Source organism: Bombyx mandarina, chromosome 18, assembly GCF_030267445.1.
Source record: "Bombyx mandarina strain Sakado chromosome 18, ASM3026744v2".
In the NCBI taxonomy this organism is placed as follows: Eukaryota; Metazoa; Arthropoda; class Insecta; order Lepidoptera; family Bombycidae; genus Bombyx; species Bombyx mandarina.
In genome coordinates, this window is record NC_143224.1 from 5,585,635 (window position 1) to 5,609,680 (window position 24,046).

The window sequence follows — 24,046 nt, forward strand, 5'->3', positions numbered from 1 at the left end:
ACTTTAATAATAATTGTACTTGGCTTAATAAATGAATAGTTTTCTACTTAACATATGATTTAGGCTACGATTACATGGCAATGATTTAAAATGAGTTGGAGATTGAGATTTGAAAAAGAGTGATGATGTTTCCGAATTTTTTTCAGAGATTTTCCGGCGTACGACTCGTAAATATTTTTCATGAACACATTCAAGGTTGAGAACCTCATTTGGTACATGCAAGTGTGCATCTAAGACTGTCCGTTTCGTTGCACCCACGGTACTCACACCAAGCCGAAGCCACGGTCCGCTACCCCGTATATAAGACTAGCGTTAACTAGCCTTGAACTTCATTTCACCACAACCACAACCTAAGACAATACATTATCCATTAAATTGTGAATTAAGTGAACTGTGGGGCATTGTGAACTATGTGTTAAACGAAGTGCTTCGGGACATTTAATCGTTAAAATGAAAACTCTATTAAAGAGCGTAAGTTTTAAAACTAGCATTTATATTTACAAATTTTTCGTTTTGACCGCTATCGATCTAGGTACGTTCGGTTTTTTTTTTTTTATTGCCCTTGTAGGCAGACGAGCATACGGCCCACCTGATGGTGAGTGGTTACCGTCGCCCATGGACTTCAGCAATGCCAGGGGCAGAGCCAAGCCGCTGCCTACCGTTTAATACTCTCCACAAGCCTCATTTGAAGAAGGACATGTCATAGCGCTCGGGAAACACCGTGGAGGGGAGCTCATACCATATCCGGATGGTACGTGGCAAAAAGACCTCTGGAAACGCACTGTGGATGACCGCAGTGGCTCCAGGTAGTATGGACAAACTCTACTCCGGTGGCGGGTGGTGCGATGGTAAAAACGAGATGCCGGTATCATCTCGAACAATTCCTCATTCTTTGAGTAGCCTTAATAGTTTTACGGTAGTTTACTTTATTTATGTGTTAGAGGACGCTTTTCCTCTTAACTTTTTGTTCTAGCTAATTGAATAGATTCAGAGAAATTTCGACTATTTCTATGTAGTATTTTGTTTTATTGTTTAATATGTTACAGTTTTATTTGGTTCTGGCGGCTGAGTTGTTACATCCTAACACATAAACATTAGGTATTATGTAAGTTTTCAGCGAGGTCTAAATTACAACGTAAACTTGTGAACGTCAAAACTTTTGACATCTATGACTCTATGAAAATCATGAAATAAGAATATCACCTACAATTTAACTGAAAAATAAGTAATGTGCTATACTTTGAATTAGATACATTCCGGTATATCTGAATCCTAAAAATACAAAATCCCCGCAATGTGAAGGTTACGACATATAAAATAACTTTGTGAACGATATTTCACACGATGATATAGTACGAGGGCGGCACTGAAAATTTCGGGAATTAACGGTGGCACAACATTACTATTTAAAAATGTATTTATTGCTTTTCGAAGTATTCTCCGCGAAATTTGACACATTTTTCCATACGATGGAACCAATCATTGAAGCAACCATTCCATTCGGAAGTTGGGGTCTCCAAAATGGCCGTTTTGTAGGCGTCTACAGCTTCTTCAGGTGATGAAAATCTCTGTCCACGCAATTTATTCTTTATTTTAGGGAAAGTATAGAAATCATTAGGGCTTAGGTCGGGGCTGTACGGCGGATGGTCTAATAATTCTATGTTTTCTTGCTCTAAAAACTCTTTTGTTCTGCGCGCGGTGTGAGAACTCGCATTGTCGTGATGGAGGATGATGCGGCGGTTGCATTTCTCTTTACGGAGTTCAGAAACGACCTGTGGCAAACAAATGCTAGCATACCATTCTGCATTAACCGTTCTTTGTCCCTCAAGAGGAATAGTCGTAACATGGCCGGTTTTGGAGACAAACGTGGCCACCATTTTTATTGCAACACTCCGTGAACGAACAATTTTTGTTGGCTTTGACTCATTTTCGAACACCCAAACTCGTGATTGGTTTTTTGTTTCGGGTTCGTACGCATATATCCAGGATTCGTCACCTGATACAATGTTGTATACAGCATTTGAGGATCCTGCGTGGAATCTTTCGAGAGTTCTGACGCACCAAGTAACGCGAGCCGCTTTTTGCTCTTCACAGAGCGAATGCGGTATCCATCGGGAAAACAACTTTTTTACACCTAATTGTTCATGCAAGATTATTTGTATTTGACTCATGCCAATGTCTAAAGTTGCCTGAATTTCGCGGTATGTCACATGTCGATCTTCCTCAATCAGCTTACGCACAGCATCAACGTTTTCTTGGGTGACTGCAGTTTTTGGACGACCTTGACGGGGATCATCACTGAGCTTGACACGTCCACGTTGAAACTCAGCAAACCAGCGATAAATTGTGGTTTTGGATGGGGCTTCATCACGAAATGCAGAAATCATCCGGTCAACACACTGTTTTTCTGTTAAACCACTTCGAAAGTCATAATAAATCATCGCTCTTGAATTTTCTCGAGTCAATTCCATTTTCTCAATGACTAAACAAGTTTGACAAAACCTCGTGAGAAGACCGAGAATCTTTTTTTAAATAAATAAATGGTATTCGATTTTTAAAACCAAGGAGATTTTAATATGACAGTAACAGTGGAAATATTCCATTCCCGATACTTTTAGTGCAGCCTAGTAGTAATATAATAGACATCAACCCAGCGAAAAGTACTGCGGTGCTATTTCAGAGGGGAAGCTCCACACGGATTTCCTCCCGTATTAGGAGGAGGAATCTCACACCCCCGATTACTCTCTTTAGTCAATCCATACCCTGGGCCAGGAAGGTCAAGTACCTGGGCGTTACCCTGGATGCATCGATGACATTCCGCCCGCATATAAAATCAGTCCGTGACCGTGCCGCGCTTATTCTCGGTAGACTCTACCCCATGATCTGTAAGCGGAGCAAAATGTCCCTTCGGAACAAGGTGACACTTTACAAAACTTGCATAAGGCCCGTCATGACTTACGCGAGTGTGGTGTTCGCTCACGCGGCCCGCACACACATACACACCCTTCAATCTCTACAATCCCGCTTTTGCAGGTTAGCCGTCGGAGCTCCGTGGTTCGTGAGGAACGTAGACCTACACGACGACCTGGGCCTCGAATCTATCCAGAAATACATGAAGTCAGCGTCGGAACGGTACTTCGATAAGGCTATGCGTCATGATAATCGCCTTATCGTAGCCGCCGCTGACTACTCCCCGAATCCTGATCATGCAGGAGCCAGTCACCGTCGACGCCCTAGACACGTCCTTACGGATCCCTCAGATCCAATAACCTTTGCACTAGACGCCTTCAGCTCTAGGAGCAGACTTAGGGACCTCGGTAACCGTACTCGTCGAACTCGACAAAGAGTTCGCCGTGCAACCTAACCCATGAATCAGCTCGCTGAGTTTCTCGCCGGATCTTCTCAGCGGGTTGCGATTCCGATCCGGTAGTAGATTCATTCGCGAAGCAGCTGCTCTTGAGCTGTTAGGTCTCCTTCGGAGGCGCTCGGGTAGCTGTTAGCAAATCCCACCCCTCCTGGCTGTGAGCCTTTGCTCGCCCACCTGTCCTGGTGAAACTGGAAAGGCCTCCGGGCCACCAGTAATCCTTCAATCATAAAAAAAAAAAAAAAAAAAAAAAGTAGTAATATATAAAATTTGACGTAGAAAATGTCTCAATATTATTTAAACAGACGCTAACAGGATGGTGGATAACTGGATGGTGTACACCATAATTGTTAATTTATACAAATAAACGAAAACGAAAACAGTCTTAACTGCTGTAAATATAATCATATTATTATATGAATACCTTATAGCAATTAAACATGCTCTATTTAATTTAGAAACTAGCGGTAAAACACTTTCTTTGAAATACTGTTTTTTGTTAACTTAAACTTAAATATATTGTCCATATTTGGACAAAAATAACAAACATAATAATGCATACGTAAAACAAGAAATGAAACAGAGTTCTCAAATTTTAATCTTATTGTCTCTTTTAGCTAAGAAATATCTAATGGGTATAACAGAATAGTTTTTTCTTGAATAGAATTTTAATAATATTCCAGTAAATATTTTCGCGTCGCTGGTTTTAATGATTCTGACCACAGTAAGGTCATCTACATTGCAACTACTGATTTTTACGTACGTTACGTTACGTTTACTGCACCTATAATGCAGTAGAAAATTCTAGCTCGGTGGTCTTGTGGAGATGGGAATTTTATTTATTTCTTTCTGATTCTCGTTCAGTATCAACTGATTTGAGGCTTATGAAATGAACGTCAGTTAATTTATATGCCCTCTGACTTCGAAGAGGGGAGCAATAGCAAAGAAAGTGATAGCGATCGTTTCAAACATCAACGAGTATTAAAGCTCACGGCCGAGATTTGGTTTCTTCTATAATCAGCATCCCATTTTAGGATTCACTTCGTTGTTTCTAGTCACATTTGTTTTAGTTGAAAAAACTTTTTTGGATGGGACTTATCTTATACCTTTAAACGAGCAATTCTTGTACATTAATATATACTTATATAATCTAAATCCCGGAAACGGCTCCAACGATTTTCATAAAATTTAGTATACATGGGATTTCGGGGGGATAAATCGATCTAGCTACGATTTATTTTCAGAAAATGTTGTTTTATTCGTGTTTTCTATTGGCGAATAATAATACCATTTTTCTTAATGGAGGGCAACTAACCGCTTTAAAGACACAACAAGATGGCGTTATAAAAAAAAAAAAACCGAGCAAGGCTCGGTCATCATGTAGTGTAAAATTAAGTCTTATTCAGCGCCTGGAGAGCGGTATTACAATGTATTTGATTAGAAATTTGAAAAGAGGTACTTGATCAGCAGGGACCTTAATATATTGCTACACTAGTAGTCATTCCAAATAGAATGAGGTTTTGAGGTATTTGTTTTCGGCTTAAACAGTAAGTAAAGTCTGTTAGGTTACTTCGTGATAATCTGAATTTTGCTGCCTAACTTGGAACACGATATTGAAGTATAAACTGCGTTCCAACCGATAAGTATTCGCGTTCAGAACATAGTGGCTGTCACAGTAGAGTGATCCCTATGGTGTGATTAATAGAATTGGAAGTAAAATCATAATTGTCTGTATCATTGATTATAAATTTTACGCTACAAGACATTGACATTTGATTGTCCATTAGAGTGCAATGTAATGATAAACGGCTTCGGTGATTGAGCCTTCTCGGTTCCAGACGATTTGTCACGCAAACTGGTATTATGTCATCAGCGATCCCTTGTTATAGCTGATTAATTGACTGTAAAGTGAAACTTGACATGGGATATCGATCTACGTATTTGACATTATTGTTTAGGGTCTTTTGACTTTTTTAATATGGGATGGCAAATCTTTCTCTAAGCCCTTGCGTAAGGCACGAAACTGCAGTTGACACCACGAATGTGTTCAATAAGATTATCAGGTAGTGAGTTAAAGAGTTGGGTCGGAAAGCAAGGTACTACTATTTAGGGATAATTGAAAGAATTAGCAATTCTAGCTCAAGGAGGCCAGTACCAGACGTAGATTAAACAATAAAAATACTTTAATTTTTAAAGTGTTCTTATCACCAGATATGTCGGACCAGTCAAATTTCAGCGGTAAGACTCAAAAGCGAATTAGAAAATGGGTAAACAGACTTCAATACACCCACAGTCATTAATCTACTCGCAACTAAACTAAGTCTGCTGGCTTTTACAATAGCACCAAAAAATCGGAAACTTTTTGAACATAAAAACCCATGCAATAAAAGATCATGTAACAGCAACAAACATAACGAGCGTGAATAGAAATACGATAGGTGTCATTTATAAATTATATCCTTGCAATTTATACAATAGGTTTGAATATCAACAACATCCTGTAATTAAAATCGGACAGACTATTTATACCTAATGGTTTTGAATTATAATCGCTTTGAATTTTTCCACTAACTACTTTAAGAATTAACTTTTGAACCAAGGCATAATAGACGAAACTGGGTTATCTTCAAAAACTTACTAGCTTTCACCTATAAATCTTTATGTAATATTTTGGCCCAATTTAAGGTCCAGATGTCGTTTTCGTTCCAGTTCGTGCAACATCGTAAATCTAAGGCTTATAGCATCTTGCGTAACATTATAGTAGCAATGTAATAATACAAATCCCACAATGTGACAACGATCGAAGCCAAACTCAAAGTTTTTGAATGTACATGTATTGCGTAATTTTATAATAATAGATATTCGTATGCATCTAATATAAGTCGTCGTGGCCTAAATGATAATTCGCCGACTATGCCGGAGCTAAAATGCGACAAGCATCGATTTCATCTTTAAATTATTACTATATAAATACGTACTTCCTATCTGTTCACAAACGACTTCTACGATGAAGGATTATCGTGTAATAAAAAACAGAATTGCGAAAATAAGCGTACATTATAATATGCGTATTATTATCTCATCCTGTGTATTCCATTTCTGCCACCAATTAGTAATGCGTTCATACCGATTTGAAGGGTGGAATAATCATTATATAATATAACTGAGGTTTAGACATAATGTCTCTAGTGGAGTAGTGGCTTTCACATTGAGATGTCCATAAGCTCCGGTATCTATTTGAAACCACCAACCCATCATTTAAGCCGTTAAAACGTTCAACCTTCAATGCAAAAAAAACCTTTGAACTAAGTAAGTGCTATACACTTGTGTACTCGTTTTTCTATACTCTTCGTATATACTGTGTTACTTATAATATTTTGTATTCAAGTTCAACAATATTTGCTACGTGTATGTATGTGCATTACTATAATTCTCATGTTGTATTTGTTATTTTAGCTGTTCTACACACACTCATCACTTTTAATTATTATTCTCATAATCCTCTCGCAGGTCTGCTGGAAGAGATTTCTTAAATAAATAAGCAGTGCCTTTGTACATAATTTTCCTATTACTCTGTACTATGTCTTCTTTTTTGTGTGTACATAAATAGATAAATAAACGAATAATAAATAAGTGCTAACGAGACACGCGTCGGAGACTATATAGTGATAACAAATGTACAACATACCACAAGATACATAAAACGGATACTTAGAGTGTTGTGGTGAAAGGATTAACACGATTTCAATATTTACATTTAATCCTGATCGACACATTACTTTCCATACAATTTGATTGTCTCGTTTGATTCTAATAATTATTTGTGTGTTGTAATAAGACAAATGTAGAGGACAGGGTTTAACACGTAAACATTATCAGTACAAAGTTACTAAAACTATTTCACTTGTGGAACGTAAAGATTCAAAACAAATATTTTTGTTTATAATAAACACCCAGGCATTTTCTGCCGCGAAGTAGTCGTGCATTTCAGGTTGAAGGGTTTTTATTTTTATTCTGATTGCATAGGTGGGTGGACGAGCTCACGGCCCACCTCGTGTTAAGCGGTTACCGGAGCCCATAGACATCTACAACGTAAATGCCGCCACCTACCTTGATATATAAGTTCTAAGGTTTCAGTATAGTTACAACGGCTGCCCCACCTTTCAAACCTACTGAAATAGGCAGGGTGGTGGAACCTACCCGTGCGGACTCACAAGAGGTCCTACCACCAGTAAAAGGGTCGGGGAGTAAAATTAATTGTAGTGTTCATATTGTCGCCGGGTTGCAGCTTTCGATCTACAATCTCAACGGAAGGCTCGACTAACGTTTTTTTCCACATCTAATCGTTGGAACTCTTCTTCAGCCCGTGTTCACCCAATGCTGAGTCTAGGTTTCGTAGAATGCACTCCATTCTTTTCGGTCTCTTGCCTTTCGCATCCAGTCTCGACCAACCACTGACCAGGTCATCGATCCCCCTCGTTGCCTGTCTGCCCACGTTACGAGCTAAATAAAATAATTAAATCGTTGGTACAATCTATACTAACTAAAGGGCTATTTCAAGCAACGGTTTGGTAGGTGAGCTCATGGGGCTCACCCTGGGAGGCCTGCTAACACTAGTCCTAGCAGTGCTTCGCTGTATCTACCACCGTATCGGAATCGTGACCCACTGAGAAGATTCGGTGAGAAACCCAGTGGGTGTCATCTAACAACATAGTGTCTTAAAATGAAATAAAAATTATCTTGCTTTGTTTTGCTTTTCATATTTCTTTAATTATAAAGTTGTTTCATATATTGATTAATATTATAGTCTAAAGAGTGAAATATTATATTAATATGACAGGTGACTTTTAATAAGTTGAATCACGAAAGAAATTTGTGTGAAAAAATTTACGTAAAATACGTTGTCCTATAGCTGAAAGCGATCTAATTGATGTCATTAGCTAAATATATTTTACAATACCTCATGATATCTATTGTAATATAAATTCTCACGGCGTGGCCAGCTTTCGCGTTGTTTTACTGATAACTTACCTGGTAGCTAGCAACGTTTGGAAAATTAACTTTCGCTGCATCGTCTGAATGGCAAAGGGCAGAGAAAAGGATACGGGCTTCGTACATGCAGCGAAGGCAGAGAATGTCACCCCGACCTTTACCTTTAGATTCACCTGTACTAATATAGGTATTAATCACAGCTTTTGCTTGGTTTACGAACGTTTTGAGACGAACACACCGACTGCTACAATCAAATGTTACCTAAGAAGTAAAGTGGCTTGAATATTCATCTCGGTTGTAATGTGAGATTTTTAAATTCGATTGGCCTCAGCGATTATTTCCTGAAATACATTTTTCTAGTTAGATAATATCGATATAACATATAGGCTATATGGTTTAAGCAATATTTTATTTAATACGCTACCTTTGTCTTTGTAATTAAAGATGCGTTTTATTTAGTATTACCATTATTAATCTAATGTTTTTAATTAAATCTCAGTGAAGTTCAAATAGCAGAAGAAGTTTTTTGTCGTGAATTTTTTTCCAAATTTTAAACATGAATTGGCTCTCCTGTAAAGTAGCAAAAATGTCGCTTAAACCAAATAGCCTTTCACCTGTCGATATTATGTTATGTTGATAGATTTATGGACAGTTGGTATTAAACGGTTATTGGAGTAATACAATTTTACACGTCTCCCGTTGACCAGTTAGAGACGTGATCGTGTCGTGATGAAGTCCAACTGCATTGAAATGTCCACTGGCATATCTTCAAACTGTACGATTACTATACGATTATTATATTTATTATTATATTGTTACTGTACGATTACTTCGCGGCATTCAACTGAGAACTTGAACTAGAACTTGAAATAGATAGCGAGAGTAAGTCTAATTTTATTCGAAGATTTATTAAATTTAGTGAAATAAAAAAAATTAAAACTATGAAATAAAAAAACAGCGTGGCATACCAAATATTTTTATGTATGTTGTAATTATAACAAAAAAAAAAAAAAATTCACTGACGTTACCAAAAATTGCCCTCATCTAATTAATATCTACGTTCTACTCATGATTTCATAAATCTAGTATTTTCGTAGAAGTGGCTCGTTTGAATCTTATTGAAAGTAGCGATCGACTGAAACAGCGGACAAAGTAGCAGCACGATATACATTTTCAATTATCACAATTACGCTTAATAAATCTTAGTCAACTGTGGAGCAAACACAAGAACTGTATGAACGCAATTCACGGTTGCTGATCACTATAAAGCCGTTTCTACATATTTTGAATTCCATATTTTTTCTGGGCCACTTTCATTGATGAAATATATTGTGGTACGTTAGCCATTACTATGAGTACGACAGACTGTCCTTGTGTGTGACGGACTTGTAACATTTTACAATTTCATTCCAATTTGATTTTAATCGTTTCAGATATGGATACTGCTCATTTTGGAAGTCATCGATTACATTCGCTGTCAAGAAGGTTACAATGGGGAAATATTTCGATACCAACAATTGGCTCCAAACGACTTACAAGTCGAATCTGTCACTGGTTACAGTGCCAACATAATACAGAGAGACCCAATTAGGCAATCTGTTAATTCTGTTAGCGTTTCATATCAAGTGACCGAAGATTCAAATAAAGATGATGAATATAATTCAAGTGATCGACCGCGTCGTAGAAAAATTTACAGAATAAAAAATCCATTTCAAAATGAGCAGGAAAATAATGAACAAAATGAAAATAAAAATGATTCTCAAGATAGTGGGACATCGGCTAGTAACCAGTATGCAGCAGTACAATATTCTTTACCACCTGAAGACTTCCTTCAACAGTTACGATCGGGAAATCAGATTGTGCATAGTCAAGAACAACAACAGCAACAGCAACAACAACAGCAACAGCAACAGCAACAGCAACAACAGCAGCAACAACAGCAACAACAACAGCAACAACAAGAACAACAGCAACAACTTTCCAAATTAATCCCTAACTTAAGCTACACTGTTACACCACATCCTCAATATCAATATTCGACAATCTCAAATTCAAATTATAATCCAAATAATCAACAACAAATCGTTCAATTTGATCCGAGACCTGCACAATCAGTTGTATACCATACGAATTTACATAATCCTTTTAGTGCATCAAACTCTTTAATATTAGATAACGCACATAGTACTCCATCTTCAGTAACGTCGTACATTTCTACACCGCTACCTAATAATCAGTTTATTACAACTCCAACTGCATCTTACGTATCAAGTTCTTCACCTGTCTTTTTATCAACGCCACCAAATAACCAACATTACCTTTCGTCTCCAAGAGCACCTATCCAATCTAGTTCTGTTGACTATAACAATAGGTTCTCGTCGACTGTAGAAAGTAATTCTTTGAGTTACGACCTTACTGATTTGAGTAAAAGAATGAATATCGATCATTACGATAATTCTGCAAATGGTGTCAGGTACCCGTCTGTTATTCAGCAACAATATCAAAATGAATATCCTTCCTCTACTCCCATTCCTTCCTCTTCCCCATATAATCATGCTACTCGAGAAGCTTGGCAAAATTCATTTAATGCTGGTATAAATGCACTAACAAAGTCTCTGCAAGAAGTATCCCTGTCACAATATCAGAGTTATCCTGACAATGGGAAACAACAAGATCTTCGAATAGAAACTAATCTAGATTCCACAAATACCGACACTCATCGTATGGGTAGTTTTCCATCGGCTAATAATATTTATTATCATTACGTACAGCCTGACTATCAGACTATAAAAAATCAAAAAAATGGCCGTACAGAATCTGATAAAGAGACAGGTCATCAAGAAATGTATTCAAATGGTGAATATGGCTGGAAACTTAGAGACAATAAGCCTTTAATAAACCATGATGCTAGTTTTTTGACGAATAACTATGCCAGGCAACCGTATGTTTCTTCAACAGACGGTGGAGCAATTAGTCAAGTTAGTTTTCAGATAGATATCAATAAACCGTATAATGACCAAAGTTCAAAGTCATCGCAGGATGTCAAGGACGGTCAAGAGTTTGCAAAAGCAGCTGCGAAGGCTCACGACAACTTAAAACAGCAGCAGACTTATAATAGCAATTATAATTCTAACGTTAATGCCTACAATTGGCAAGCACAAAATTCTAACGACTTATACAATGATGATAATCAAAAGAATAAGAAAACTGATTTATCAAATTCTAATCATTATTCTTTTAGTAATAAATATACAGATTTAATAACAGCATCACCGTTATATAATGGGAATGGAAGAGATAACAATAATAATCTTGAGAATAGACTGAAGCTACCTTTTGACCATGCCAAGGCTTTAAGGAATATAGTTCCAATGGACGCCTCAAATGTAGTCCAAAATTCAGACGTACAACACAAAACAACATCAGCTTTTGCTAATACACCATACTATCACGATAAAAATACAGTTTATGGTTTTAATATTAAAACAAAACCTGAAGATTTTGTAACGATTGATACTATTAAGCAATTCGACACAAATACTCCGTATTATATAAATCCACAAAGTCAAGAAACTGATTTTAAATTTGCAGGGTATTCTGGATCAACGAACATTTTTAATGAAGTACCGAAAATGTCTAGTACAACTCGCGATGGTTTTCAATTACCAAGTAGCTTTCAAAAACCACAAAGTCCAATTTCATCAGATATTATAAGTATTTTGAAACTTAACGACGTTCCATATAAATTAATACAAGATTTGTCAAGTGATGCGTTGAGGTTGCACAACGAAAATTTTGATCAAGGTGGAATACCGACTCCTTTACCAATAAGGTTGAACCAAAATATTGGTAGCCATCAATTAGATGTCACATCGAGCATATTAAATAAATTAATAAATAACAAGCCCTCAGGATTTATTACGAATAGACCTGAAATAAATTCTTTGTCAACCATCAATGGATTTAAGATTGCAAATCCGTATAACGTGGACCTTAAATTAGTGGCAGAAATGTTAAGAGGAAAATCAAATTTTGATGACTCTCATATTTCGTCAACAAGAGATCAATTTAGTAACCCTTATAATTTGGATCTGTCTCAGTTACAATACTTGTTGAGAAACGAGAACAGCGCAGGCCTTAGTAGTTTAGGTAGTCCGTATTTGGATGTTTACAATGCTGGAAGGTATCCTTATCAAGGCGTAAAATATTCTCGAAGTCAGGAAGAAGAAGAAAGTCTTATACCAATTGCAGATACATCAAATAATCATCCTATTGGAGCCGTTATAGAAGGAGAAAATAATGAACATGAAATAACTAGTGGTTCTGACTTGACTGCACTAGGAGACGAAACTATTCCAATTAATTTTAATGATGACAGACCGAAGAAGGCTTCATCAGAACAAAGTGAAATTAATGTTAAAAGACCTCGTCATCCAGATGCAGTTTCACAAGGGCGTCCTTCAAGAAAACATCCCAAAGCAATAGAGGAGCCATACCCATTATTGAAACCACCTCCCCCTCATTCATACAGAAAAAGAATAAACAGTTTTAAAGGTGAAAGATCTAATAGACGACCAAGACCAATCAAATCAAAAATGATTAGAGTCTTTAAAAACGAACCCTTGTTTGAAGCTCATTCAGAATCGGAAACATCCAATAATGATGTACCTGTATTATTAAAGCCACCCCCTGTTTCTCAATCTAAGTCGCAAGTTGATAAATAGTTTATGCTATTAAAAAGAAATGAAATAATAGAATCTTAAAAGTACCTGTTTTCAAGTTGTAATACTTTACGTTTCTATTGATACATTAGAAACTTTAAGAAATTTTCAATTGTGTCTATCTATTTCTGAATCTAGTTTGGCATTTATTATTAATTTAAGCATTAAGATTTTAAGGATGTAAATAGTTTTATTCATTTTTAACGGAATTGTTGTTTTTGGTGATAACAACTGTTTAATTAAGATAATTGTGTCGTTATAAATAAAAATAAAAATAAAAACCAATCGTTTTATTCTCTGCACGTTATTTCCACACTGTGATTTTAGATGTCTGCTAGGTAGGCTGTTACGTAGGAACGTGATTATTTTATTTCATCTTTAAGATTATAACATGTTTTAGAGCACAAATCGTCCTCTATAGTTTTTCTAAGTAAAAAATCGCTCTGTTAGATCTTCTTATAAGACTCACTTGTTTTACGTACTTGGTTTACATATAATATTATATATTATTGAAACATACGATCCTAGTATTAACTAACTAATTTATACAAATAAATAAAATTGGAGTGTCTGTTTGTAATAATAAAATAACGACTTTTTAGTAAATGTGTAAGTATGTACCTAGTCAGGTCATAAATTCTGTCACATGTTTAATGTAAAATAATTGAAACAAGTTTATTCATTATGTAACCATTCATATACCAAAATGAACTTAACAAAACATAGATTCTTATGACACTAAAGTTTATTCAAAATGATCTCCGTGATTTTGAATACAGGCCTTCAATCTGCGCGGCCAGTCGTCTATCGCAGCACGAACGAGGTCCATGTCAATATCGGCGGCTGCCTTAATCAAGGATGTCTTGAGTGACTCCAAATTGGGATGAGGCTTTGAACACGCCTTTTCCTCCAAGTCTTGCCATATCTTGTAATCTAACGGATTCAAATCTGGACTGGAGGAGGGCCAGTCTTCGTGCCGGATGAAGTCGATTTCACGCGTCGCCAGCCAGTCTCGTGTGCTCTTCGCTCTATGAGCTGGCGCCGAATCTTGTTGGAATACCCAGTGCCTGTTATTGAACATGGTATGAGAAACAGGTTCTACAAGGTTTGTCAGGACTGTATTTTGATACACAACTGCATTCGTTTTTACACCTTTCTCACAAAAATGTACCTCTGTTAAGCCCCAATAAGAAACTCCCAACCATACCATGAGCAAGGATGGAAAATGACCTCGTTGGACACGCGGAATACGGTTGCTCGCTTCTTCACTACTGTGTGCGTACACCTTATCATTTTGTTAGTTGTAGCTCTCTTCTATGGTAAAAATTTTTTCATCCGAAAAAAGAATTTCCCGATATTTTTTTCCCGCGTACCGCTTCAACAAAGCGCGGCATCTCTTCAGTCTCAGGTCCATTAGACGAGCATTCAAACGATGTCCTGTTTTTCTTCGATATGCCCGAAGCCCTAAGTCTTCATTTAACACCCTTTTCACCGTGGTTCTGCTTAACCCCATCTGAAGGGCCAACAGTTTCTGCTTACGTTTGAGATTTCTTTGAATTCGCGCCTTCACAGCTTTTATCACTGCTGGATTCCTAACAGACCGAGGGCGACCACTTCTTGACCTGTCATCTACACTAGAGTCTTCATTGTATCGTTTGATGGTACGATAAACGAATCTTTTGGTTATATTCAAATTTTTCAGTATGTTAAAAATTTGAATTGGCGCGTAACCGCAACAATGCAACGCAATAACTGCATGCAACACGGTCTTCTTGAAGCGTCCACTCCATATTTAAAAATGAGTAAAATTCTAAAAGTATACATTTTTATTTTCATGAACAATTCGAAATTCGAATTCAATAAACTTTTTTGTGGCCAGCATTCTAAAAGAAAAGTTTTTACTGTGTGACAATACTTATGACCTGACTAGTTATACATAGTACATATACCAAAATAATTCTTTATTTTTATTTTGTCTGTCTGTCTGTCGATTTGTTCCGACTAATCTCTGAAACGACTGGACCGATTTTGACGGAACTTTCACTGATAGGTTAGTTGATGATATAAGAAGTAACTTAGGCTTTTTTAGTCTAGCTTCGCCCCGCAGCGTCATCTGCGGTACGACAACAAACGAGGGTAACATCGTGGGACTCAGGCAGTTAGATAAAAAAATTGCAATTTTAATAGAAATTTAATAGAAAAGCACTCCTCAAGGATGACTTCGGGTGCTTTTTATGAATCGTACTAATAACCCTCAGTCTTAGATTGTTCGAACGAGTCAAAATACGCGGCATTATCCCATAGTAAGTGAAGTCGTCGTGGCCTAACGGATAAGACGTCCGATGCATTCGTGTTGAGCGATGCACCGATGTTCGAATCCCAGGCGGGTACCAATTTTTCTAATGAAATACGTACTCAACAAATGTTCACGATTGACGTCCACGGTGAAGGAATAACATCGTGTAAAAAAATCAATCCCGCAAAATTATAATTTGCGTAATCACTGGTGGTAGGACCTCTTGTGAGTCCGCACGGGTAGGTATCACCACCCTGCCTATTTCTACCGTGAAGCAGTAATGCGTTTCGGTTTGAAAGGTGAGGCAGCCGTTGTAATTATACTTAGAGACCTTAGAAATTATGGTGGTGGCGCATTTACGTTGTAGATGTCTATGGGATTTGGTAACCACTTAACACCGGGTAGGCTGTGAGCTCGTCCACCCACCAAAGCAATAAAATAAAAAGTTTAACCCAATTAAAAGTTAAATAACAAATTATACTAGTAAAGTACCCATATTAAAATAGCAACAGAAGATGACATCACACAGAACACGTTCGAAGGTGATTATTTGTTAGGTTTTCTCTAATTTTACATTAGCAATTTCATATCTTGCATATTTTAATGAAAATAAGACTCGGTTGTTATGTAATGGATAGCATAGCATATGTAACGGATAACGGATAGCATGAAAACAGAAATTATACTGTATGATCTAACATTTTAATACTAAGCGATTAGTTTAAACCAACAAGTGGACTTCATACTTTCATATGCTTAGCGATAGTGTTTAGGTTTACGTAGGGTTTTTTAATGAAATACGTACTTAACAAATGTTCACGATTGACTTCCACGGTGAAGGAATAGCATCGTGTAATAAAAACCAAACCCGCAAAATTATAATTTGTGTAATGACTGGTGGTAAGACGTTTTGTGAGTCCGCAAGGGTAGGTACCACCACCCTGCCTATTTCTGGCGTGAAGCAGTAATGCGTTTCGGTTTGAAGGGTAGGGTAGCCGTTGTAAAGTAAAACTGAGACCTTAGACCTCATCTCAAGGAAGGTGGCGGAATTTACGGTGCAGATATCTATGGGCTCCGGTAACCACTTAATCAGGTGGTATGTATCACCACCCTATCTATATCCGCTCCGAATCTGTCATGAGTTCGGGCTATCTCTTTATAATACAACTTATTTAAAAGACTAGATGTCTCAAACTGTGTGGCAGCATTCATGATGCGAATCGGCTCTGCCCTAAGTGGGCTAGTGAGCTGGTGTGCTGTGTGAACTCGGCTGCACACATATGTACTATGTATATGTATTAATAAGAGAAGCGATAGTCAGCTAACAAAGCGTTGGACGGTTTTAACATAAATTTAAGTTTTTTTTTTGTATTTGTTTAATAAATGAATTAGGGACTGATAATTCCGTGATTGTTTTGTTTCATTGTTTTTGAAAATCTGACAAGACAAAAAATAATAATATCTAAACAGATTTAACGACTAAGTCTAACTACGTAATTACGTCTGATTTATTATTAACTTTTGATTTAACGCTGAACTTCATGTAAAGCCTCAAAGACAATAGCATTCTACTGGGAGACCAGAAGGCCGGTACGTATTTTGCACAAAGAATTAGCATTGCTATCCAGCGTGGAAATGCTGCCAGCCTTCTGGGAACTCTGCCAACCGGCGGTGAGCTAACGCAGATTTTCTATTTATAAGTAGCTTTACCTAAATAATTATAATGTCAAACTTAAAAGGGGCAAATGCTTAAATAAGCAAAAAATTCTACTGTGTCATTAAAATATTTTGTTAAAAGCATAGATAAAATCTGTTATTCTTATAGCCAACCAACAAGCGAACAAACACCAATAGTATTCGTAAGATTGAAAAGATGCGTTGTTTCTAATCGAATTAACTAAAATGAATAGTATATTCTATTTACGTTTGAACAATAAATGTCATTTACCTCGCATAATGAAAACAATGCATTGAATTGCGTGTGTTTCGCTTTCTCGATCTCATTAGATCTTCACTATTCTTGTTTACTTTAATTAGTCGACTTTAAGTAATTAAATAGTAGCTGACCATTGTCCATAACAATAAACTGAGTTATTTATTTCTAACCAAAGACAAAAACAGTTAAATACCATTTTCTCCCGTGCTTATTAATAGATTTCCTTCCTGTTTTTAGTATTTAGCTATTGATGAGTTTTAAGTAAAAAAGAGTAGTTTTAATTGTAAATTAATTGTTCTTAAAAACGTTAACTACAAAACAAAACTCAAAATCTAATCTAAGACGTGAATCTATATTTGGGTGTTAATGATAATTGGTGGGATGGGAATTTCAATTATTGGGCGAACACGACAACGAACAAAAACTGTGCGATGCAGGAATAAAGTTTGTTTGATTATTCTGTAAAAACTGTGCGATGGATGAATAAAGTTTGTTTGATTATTCTGTAAAAACTGTGCGATGGAGGAATAAAGTTTGTTTGATTATTCTGTTTATCTAATTAAAACGCCTTCGTAATTGTTTCTTTATCCATTAGCGGATAACGCAATCGTTTTGACACTTTGTGTCTACAAGTGTGGACATTTCAAGGGAGGTTTCCTGAAGAATATCATTAAAACTATAACAGGCGGTGCGCGACTTGTTCAATGAATCACCGAATAAGAACATATAACTTTTTTTTTTCCTACCTAAGCTGATAACCTTGAGAGGCTATTTCAGCGTAACCTTAACTAGTAGGTGAGCTCACGGGGCTCAACACGAACCCTAGCAAGAGCCGTGCTTCGCAGAATCTACTACCGGGCTGTGTCTGAGGGTTAATTTACTCGTCGAGCCCTTCGTCGCAAGCGACGGGTTCGATGAGAACGATGACCGGTGCTTGAGCTACCTAAAAATACCGTTAGTGTATCGGGAGGATCCGAAATGACGTGTTTGGGGCGACGTCGACTGCTTTCCATTCTGTCCGCAGGATCGGGAATGAACATATAACGCACACTTAAGAAAGACTTTGTTTGTATTTTAATGTAGTCTAAGGTTTTATATGCCCAGACATCTAACAGTGATATTGTTATTGACGAAAAAAGACACGGGTCGCTCGGTTGTAAGCAGTCACTGGAGATGCATTGAGATTTGACATAACGTTTCAATGTTCGACGTAGGTTATCTCTACGGATACTTCGACATCTTCCGACAGCCATACTTTGGACTTTATTTCCTTTCACATTAGAAATTTCTGTCGTAGGTGACTGCTTCAAATGGTCGACTTTAAAATCTAACTGAAAAACTGTGTGTTTAATTGAATGATATTTTTTTCTCTTAAATCTGTGCTGACCCTACTTAGACAGTTTTGTTATTATTATTATGTTTCAGGTTTTAATTGGTTATTTATATCCCATAGGCACGACAAAGTGGCATATGTAATAATGAAAATACAGAAAAACTATGTACATAGTTTATGAAAAAAAAATAAGTATTTAGGTAAAGCTACTTATAAATAGAAAATCTGCGTTAGCTCACCGCCGGTTGGCAGAGTTCCCAGAAGGCTGGCAGCATTTCCACGCTGGATAGCAATGCTAATTCTTTGTGCAAAATACGTACCGGCCTTCTGGTCTCCCGAGGCCTCAAAGTTTTTTTTTAAGGTCCTTAAAAAAGCTTTTAGCAGATGGGCCCCAGGGGCCCAAAGTTTCCACCCCAAACGGAACAAAAATGAAATCTTTAGAGAGATTTTCATATTCCCGTCGTTTGAGGCCTTCAGCCGTTGAAGCAGCGCTGCCAGCGTTAGAATTAGTCCCAGGAAGATGTGTCGGTGCCATGGTATCTACACAAGTCGCATCCCAAACGAGCGACCGACCCATCTTCCAGGGAATTATTTATTATTTATTAATATAATATTATTATAATTAATTACATGTACATAGTAACATGTCATAATTTAATATTTTTGATATTCAATTAATACTTTATTTAATAAGACCATTTTAGTGTAAATCTTTATTATAATAATAAAATGAAAATCGTTGAACCAAAAACTGTTGAAATAATAAATTAAAAAACACAAAAAGAAGAAACAGAAAATCTCACTCACTATGACACTTCGCAATGGAGTGCAACTACTGGAGATGTAACTAAAAAGGGTTGAAGTTAGACAGGCGACCGGTGGAAAAACTTATGGCAATAGCTAGGCAGTATGATAAAACGATCTGCTGTATCGACCCCACATAATGTGGGATAAGGGAGAGAAGTAATATAATAATAATTTATTTATTAACCTTGAAAACATTTACACATAACAGTTTAAGTAGAAGAAGACATGACAATGTGTACGTCACTTTGACAGTTAATGTCAAAGTTTCAGTTGTACTGTTGTTACTGCTTAATGATTGCCCCACCCTTCAAACCGGAAAACCGACACGATAGAAATACGCAGTATGGTGGAATCTCATCACCATTAATCGTTGCTCATAATAATATCAGGATACATAAATTAAGATGAAGTTGTCTTTAACAATGACAAAAATGCGTCGATACAATATTTTGTTTTCGTAAAAAAAGGCGTTGTTTAACTTTTAACGTATTTTTCTAATTTGACGGACCGTGAATTTTGTGCTATATTTGGAAACCATCAAACTATGAACCACGAAGAAACACCACATACTGATCAGATGTTAGGTAATAAATAAATTAGTGTAATATAATTTATTCCGTCGCACGTTAGAAAAAGAAAGATGTATAATAAACCTGTTTTGAACTCTCAATTTCGGTATCTTAGTGACCCACAGGCCGTCTCAGAATCCGATATATAAATATGAAGTCAGTATTCGAGTCTACACAAACTCTGCGCTTGTTGTAGCGAATACAAGTTCGATTGAGTAGCCAGCGCTTAGCTAATCGAAATGGCTACTATTGTAAGTATTTAACCATAAAGTTAAAAATCTTTTTTTTTTATTGCCTAAATGTGTGGACGAGCTCACAGCCCACCTGGTGTTAAGTGGTTACTGGAACCCACAGATATCTACAACGTAAATGCGCCACACACCTTGAGATATAAGTTCTAAGGTCTCAGTATAGTTACAACGGCTGCCCCGCCCTTCAAACCGAAACGCATTACTGCTTCACGGCAGAAATAGGTGGGGCGGTGGTACCTACCCGTGCGGACTCTCAAGAGGTCCTGCCACCAGTAAAGAAATCTTTGGCCTCCAGGCAATTTTTTGTAAGTTTTATTATTTTATTTCAGACCAAAGTTATGTACTTAGTCGTCCTTTTGAGCAGTACCTACGCCAAACCTGGTTTTGACCAACACGATCACCATGCAACTTTTGAACACCACGATGATCACCATATCGCCAATATTGAGACAGCGCCAATAGGCCTATCTGCTCCAAGCGCTGGTGGATCTAGTTTTGCACCCAGCAGCTTCCCAGCTGGTTCGCTGCCTTCTGCTACTTTCTCCGGGGCTGGATTAATAGGGGGAGGCCATGGTGGTGGATTTGGATTCGGTGGATTTAACGGTGGCGCAGGAGGTGGCTTCGGAGGTGCCATTGGTGGACCTCAGGGTATCTTCCCCGGCGGTGATGGAGCTCCTGCGGGTCTCAAATCACCAGTTATTGATGAGATCCATGGACTCGCCAACAACCATGGAGCTCCTACGCAGTATCGCATTCGTGAGGAACCCTATGAAGTATACCGTGAAGTGACCCACCGTGTGCCTCAGCCTGTGCCAGTTCCGGTACCTCACCCTGTCCAAGTTCCCGTGCCCCATCCCTACCCAGTTCAAGTTCCCGTCATAAGGAAAATCCCAGTGCCAGTAGTAAAAATCCAACACGTGAAAGTCGATAGGCCAGTGCCTTATCCCGTAGAGAAGATCATTAAGGTTCCAGTTGAGAAGGTCGTAGAAGTACCCGTGGATCATCCAGTCCCTGTTGAAAAAATAGTTGAAGTTCCAATTGTGAAACTCATCAAGGTTCCAGTGCACATTGTGAAGTCATACCCAGTTCCAGTAGTGAAGACTGTCCACCACAAGGCTCACGTCAGCCACCACCACAGCCACGGCTGGTCCGGCTGGTAAACGACCTTTTAAGGTCATCTTCTACCTCATCAATATTCATTACCATTCCTAGTCCGGTCTTCTGTGAGCATTTCTTGTAACAGGTCATCGAGAGGCTGCAATCTAGGGTGATAACTAAGTCATTAATTTAGGTAAAACAACCTACGGGTTAAATATTCTTTGTATTGTAAATATTAATGTAGGTTTTTATTACTTTAAAATAAAAAAAGATTTCCAAAGATTTTCGTTTATTTTTTTATTAAAAACCCATTTTTAAGACCGTAATTATTTGTATCAAATAATTCACGTTAAGCATTTTTACTTATTATAACACACAGAGATAGAAATCTTGTAAATTAATTTCATTATCGGTGTCCAAATGTAATGTCCTGATGTTGATAAGACACAGACAGAATATAGAAACCTGAATTACTTACATTTCTGCAGAGCATAATAATAATTCGTACCTTTCTTCAATAAACAACACGACAACATAAACCAACAGATTTTCGAATTGCGCTGATTTGTTAAAAAATCGAGGAAGTTATAATTAGTAATGAAGAAAAGTAACAAGCACACATTCGCCGATACCTAATGTACTACATACGTTCACTCCTAAGTTTATGTTCAAAAACATTTGTTACAATTTAAGTGATGAGACATATTTGGATTGGTTTTAGGGAGTACATTGTGAGTGAGCCCATAAATTGAAAATGCCCCGACTTGGCGTAGTTGAGGCAAAGCAATTGAGAATCGACCTGACGTTTCGATGTAGGTGACATTCGCGTTATGATGTCTATGGACTGTAGAACTACTCAAGAACGGATCGGTCGTGAGATTGTCTGCTCAAGAAAGTTGCTCGAAATCAATGAATTTCCAAGCAATCCGAAGCTCGCTGAGACTCCTTAAAAGCTAGACTTTTTGAGTAATCTCACTTCAACTAACTAGTATTATAGTACTATAATACTACTACCTTAGTATTAAATGTAGTAGAATTGAATTTTCATGCGCATTTCTCAAGGTGAGTAACGGCATGTACGCTACAACATCTATGAGCTAATATGACCAAGAACAGCAAAAAAGTTTGCATGTGATACTATTTATTATATGCGTAAATGTTATTATTTCTGGCAGGTTGTTTAATGTAGACTCAATGTTTAGAAATACATATTTACATACAGATATTTAATGTAATGTAAAATATTTTTCATAAATACCAATCAAATGTTGGTATATTCTGCCCGTTGCTCATGGTGTAATTAAATTGAAATGCCGATAGTTCTCCGCAACTACTCCGACGACAAGTACTAATAGTGATTTAAAAAATACAATATTTTTTAAGGTCATGATACATATGTGTATTGTGTGTGACACTTGCGGCTTCTATTAGATTTATATAGAATTACGAGATATCCAATAATCTTGTTAGCTTGTATTACTTAATTTTTTTATTGACGAGATGGGTGCACGAGCTCACAGTCCACCTGGTGTTAAGCGGTCACCGGAGCCCATATAAATAAAAAACGTAAATTCCGCCACCCACCTTGAGATATGACTTCTAAAGTTTCAGTTTTTCAGTACAACGGCTGCCCCATCCTTCAAACCGAAACGCATTACTGCTTCATGGCAGAAATAGGTGGTGTGGTGGACGGTGGTATCTATACTATCTACCCGTGCTGACTCGCGAGATGCTCTACCAGCAGTAGTTAGATAATTTATAATGTACAAGTATTTATGGAAAATAATAATTATGATTGACTTTAATAGATAGACTCGTTTTTCCCGAGGGCGAAATGGAAGTGAACTAATACCACGTAGATAACGGAAAACATTATAACTATTTTAACTTAACGAAGCACAAACTTTTTAATAAGATCATATTCTACGTGCCCGTAAAATAACGTATGGTAGAAGTGCCTTCCGTATTCATTATTTCGCGAGTAATTTGTAAAAAAACCTAAGTCATAAAAAGAAATCTTATTAAGGATCACAGATATGAACTGTCTTCGTTTTTAACAGTTAATAATACCTTGCATATACGAGTTTAGATAACGCCCAAACACAATCGGTTAATAGAAGTCATTATGGCAGATAATTTATTATAGTTCCTATAATAAACGATGTGAAAGTGAAACTTGATTATTAAATCAAATAAAATACTTCACGAGAAACAACTATCAGTCATAGGACCGAATTTTAAAATTTGGGTCGTGGTGTTTATCGGTATTATGTAACAAAGTAAAAATGGAAACCGGAAACTACTAAATTTGGCGACCGAATAGACGGCCCGCATTTATTTTAAATAATAAATTCACACGAATCAAACGAATCGAGGTGAAGAAATCGATTGCACGGAAATTATAATATGATATACATATATTTAAATTGATAAACGGTAGGGTTTGGTTTTATGCAACGGTTGCCCAAACGGTCGTAAATAAAATTAAGAGCTGTGTTCCCTCTAAAAATTAAAATTTATAGAGAGGACACATTTTCTTCAAGGAGGTCAAAGGTTGTTGTCAATTAGCTGTTTCCGTTGCGACTTATTAATTATTTATAAGTAGTGTATCGACGAACGCTACGCAACTTCAAATTGAAATCAAAGTGTAATAATACACATAAAGCACTTTAATGTATT

At 37.0% G+C, this 24,046-nt stretch overlaps 2 protein-coding genes across 2 annotated transcripts; both read left to right on the forward strand.

Moving 5' to 3' along the window:
- The first annotated feature begins 324 nt into the window (after positions 1–324).
- LOC114246368 (uncharacterized) lies at positions 325–13,341 on the forward strand. The gene is made up of 2 exons (XM_089734741.1): positions 325–471; positions 9,790–13,341. The coding sequence occupies exons 1-2, from the start codon at positions 451–453 to the stop codon at positions 13,078–13,080; spliced, it is 3,312 nt and encodes a 1,103-aa protein (XP_089590867.1). The 5' UTR covers positions 325–450; the 3' UTR covers positions 13,081–13,341.
- A 6,866-nt stretch (positions 13,342–20,207) lies between these two features.
- CPG7 (cuticular protein glycine-rich 7) lies at positions 20,208–21,595 on the forward strand. Its single transcript, XM_028178892.2, has 2 exons — positions 20,208–20,269; positions 20,599–21,595. The coding sequence occupies exons 1-2, from the start codon at positions 20,258–20,260 to the stop codon at positions 21,427–21,429; spliced, it is 843 nt and encodes a 280-aa protein (XP_028034693.2). The 5' UTR covers positions 20,208–20,257; the 3' UTR covers positions 21,430–21,595.
- Positions 21,596–24,046: the final 2,451 nt, after the last annotated feature.

What these genes read in the sequence shown, in the direction of transcription:
- LOC114246368 (XM_089734741.1), top strand. Translation starts at nt 451, where the DNA reads ATGAAAACTCTATTAAAGAGC. An exon ending in TGAAAACTCTATTAAAGAGC is followed by an intron (nt 472 to 9,789) that starts GTAAGTTTTAAA and finishes TAATCGTTTCAG; the next exon opens with ATATGGATACTGCTCATTTT.